Genomic DNA, 1,970 nt, shown 5'->3' on the forward strand with positions numbered 1-1,970 from the left:
ATTTGGAAAGGCAGAATTCCTTATAAAGTCTCATGTTTTATATGGCTGCTAGCTAAGGAAGCAGCTTTGACACAGGATAATGTTATGAAAAGGGGGATAACCTTATGTTCTAGGTGTTTTCTTTGTGGAGAAACATCAGAAACTGTTAACCATCTTTTTCTACACTGCAAATTTACTCAACAATTATGGAGGGTATTCTTAAGTCTCAAAGGCATATCCTGGGCTATGCCTAGGAGAATTACTGAAGCCCTAAAAAGTTGGGAGGAGGCAGGAGTGCTAGCTAAAGACAGAACGAGATGGAGAATTATCCCTGCTTCAATCTGGTGGGCAACCTGGAAAGAGAGAAATTCTAGGTGTTTTGAGAGCGTAGAGAATAGTATGCAGAAAGTTAAACTCAGCTGCATTTTGTTGTTATGTTTTTGGTGCAATCAATTATACTCAAATGAAACTGTCTCTATAATTGATGTTCTAGATTCAATTTAGATTTAGAATAGTGGAGTTTTTGGAGTTCATCTGTATATAAGGTTTAGTACTGCCCATGTACTATTGTGTTATAATACAAAGTTACCAAGTTTCAAAAAAAAAAAATTAGTTGGGCAAATGTGGTTGAGGGTACATGCGGTTCCCATTTCTTTTTAACTCTTTTTTTGTGATTACAAAATTTTCGTCAAATTAAGAAAGAGTCTTGAGTTCTTGTCAACCTCACTTCCTTTTTACCATTTCCTCCCATTATGAATTCATAATGATCTTAATCAGAAGTGAGATTCAAGATTTGAAATTCATGAATTCTTATAGAGAATGCAAGATAATACTATACAATAATAACTGGGGTCATAACGAAATATTTATATATCTTTAGTGAATTCCTTAATAAGTAGGGACAAAAGCTATTGAATTCACATAAACCCATTCAGTACATGTTAGATTCGCCAATTTGACCGTAATACTACACATTCTTTTGTCAAGCATCTATGGAGGTTATATACATTTGGATGATGACATTATATCGTGATTTTATTCTTGAATAATGAATATATAAGGCATATAAATCCAAGTAAACTATTAACTATCACTACAGAATCCCACAACCAATGATTTCCCTTTAGCAATGAATTGCAGTCAAGTTCAGCAACATTCAATTAAAAAAAAAAAAGAATGTCTCAAACATATTACGTATATATTTTGATCATTGACATTGAACTCTAGATTCTATATTCCAGTGATAATACATGATATCCTCATTGCCTTTAATTACAGAAGTATATAGATGTCATTTGAAAAACAAAAAAAACTCAGGCACTAATAAATTCCCCACACAAATAGCTGCTAGAGAAGTTGCACAAATTGGTTTCCATGACTATTATTATAGAATTGCTAGTTTTGTTAACGTACCTTTCAGATACTAATGTATCGAACATTTCAACTGATGAGGCTGCTCTTTTAGCTTTCAAAGCTCATATAACTTCAGATCCAAATGGAATGTTGTCGAAAAACTGGACAAAAGGGACTCACGTTTGCAATTGGATAGGCATATCTTGCAGTAGAAGGCATCAAAGAGTGACATGGTTCGCGGATATTACATTTACATGGTAATCAGTTCTCTGGTCAGATTCCTAGCACAATTGGCCAACTACAAAATTTGGTTAGCCTTTCATTGTCAAAGAATATGTTAGATGGTTCCATACCTGAACTATTTGAAGATTTGGTTTCATTGGAACACTTGGATCTATCTAGCAACAATCTATCAGGCATGATCCCCAAGTCCTTGAGGAATCTTGAACATCTCATGTATTTCAATGTCTCGTTCAATGGGCGGGTCAAATTCCAGAAAGTCTTGGATTACTAAGAAGGCTCGAGTTGTTGGATCTTTCTGAAAATGATCTCTTTGGATCTGTTCCTTCATCTATCTTCAATGTCTCTTCTTTGAAAGTCATCAATTTGATTTATAATGCACTGTCTGGGACTTTGCC

At 34.4% G+C, this 1,970-nt stretch overlaps 1 protein-coding gene across 1 annotated transcript in view; it reads left to right on the plus strand.

Annotated features, from left to right (window-relative positions):
- The first annotated feature begins 225 nt into the window (after window positions 1-225).
- The window catches only part of LOC102598052 (probable LRR receptor-like serine/threonine-protein kinase At3g47570), a 6,657-nt gene continuing 4,912 nt past the window's right edge, over window positions 226-1,970 (plus strand). Inside the window, exons 1-3 of the mRNA XM_006366622.1 lie at window positions 226-376; window positions 1,400-1,512; window positions 1,598-1,788. Coding sequence (XP_006366684.1) covers window positions 226-376; window positions 1,400-1,512; window positions 1,598-1,788 — 455 coding nt within the window. The remainder of the gene's footprint in view (window positions 377-1,399; window positions 1,513-1,597; window positions 1,789-1,970) is intronic.

This window comes from Solanum tuberosum, unplaced genomic scaffold (assembly GCF_000226075.1).
Source record: "Solanum tuberosum cultivar DM 1-3 516 R44 unplaced genomic scaffold, SolTub_3.0 scf00661, whole genome shotgun sequence".
Classification (NCBI taxonomy): domain Eukaryota; kingdom Viridiplantae; phylum Streptophyta; class Magnoliopsida; order Solanales; family Solanaceae; genus Solanum; species Solanum tuberosum.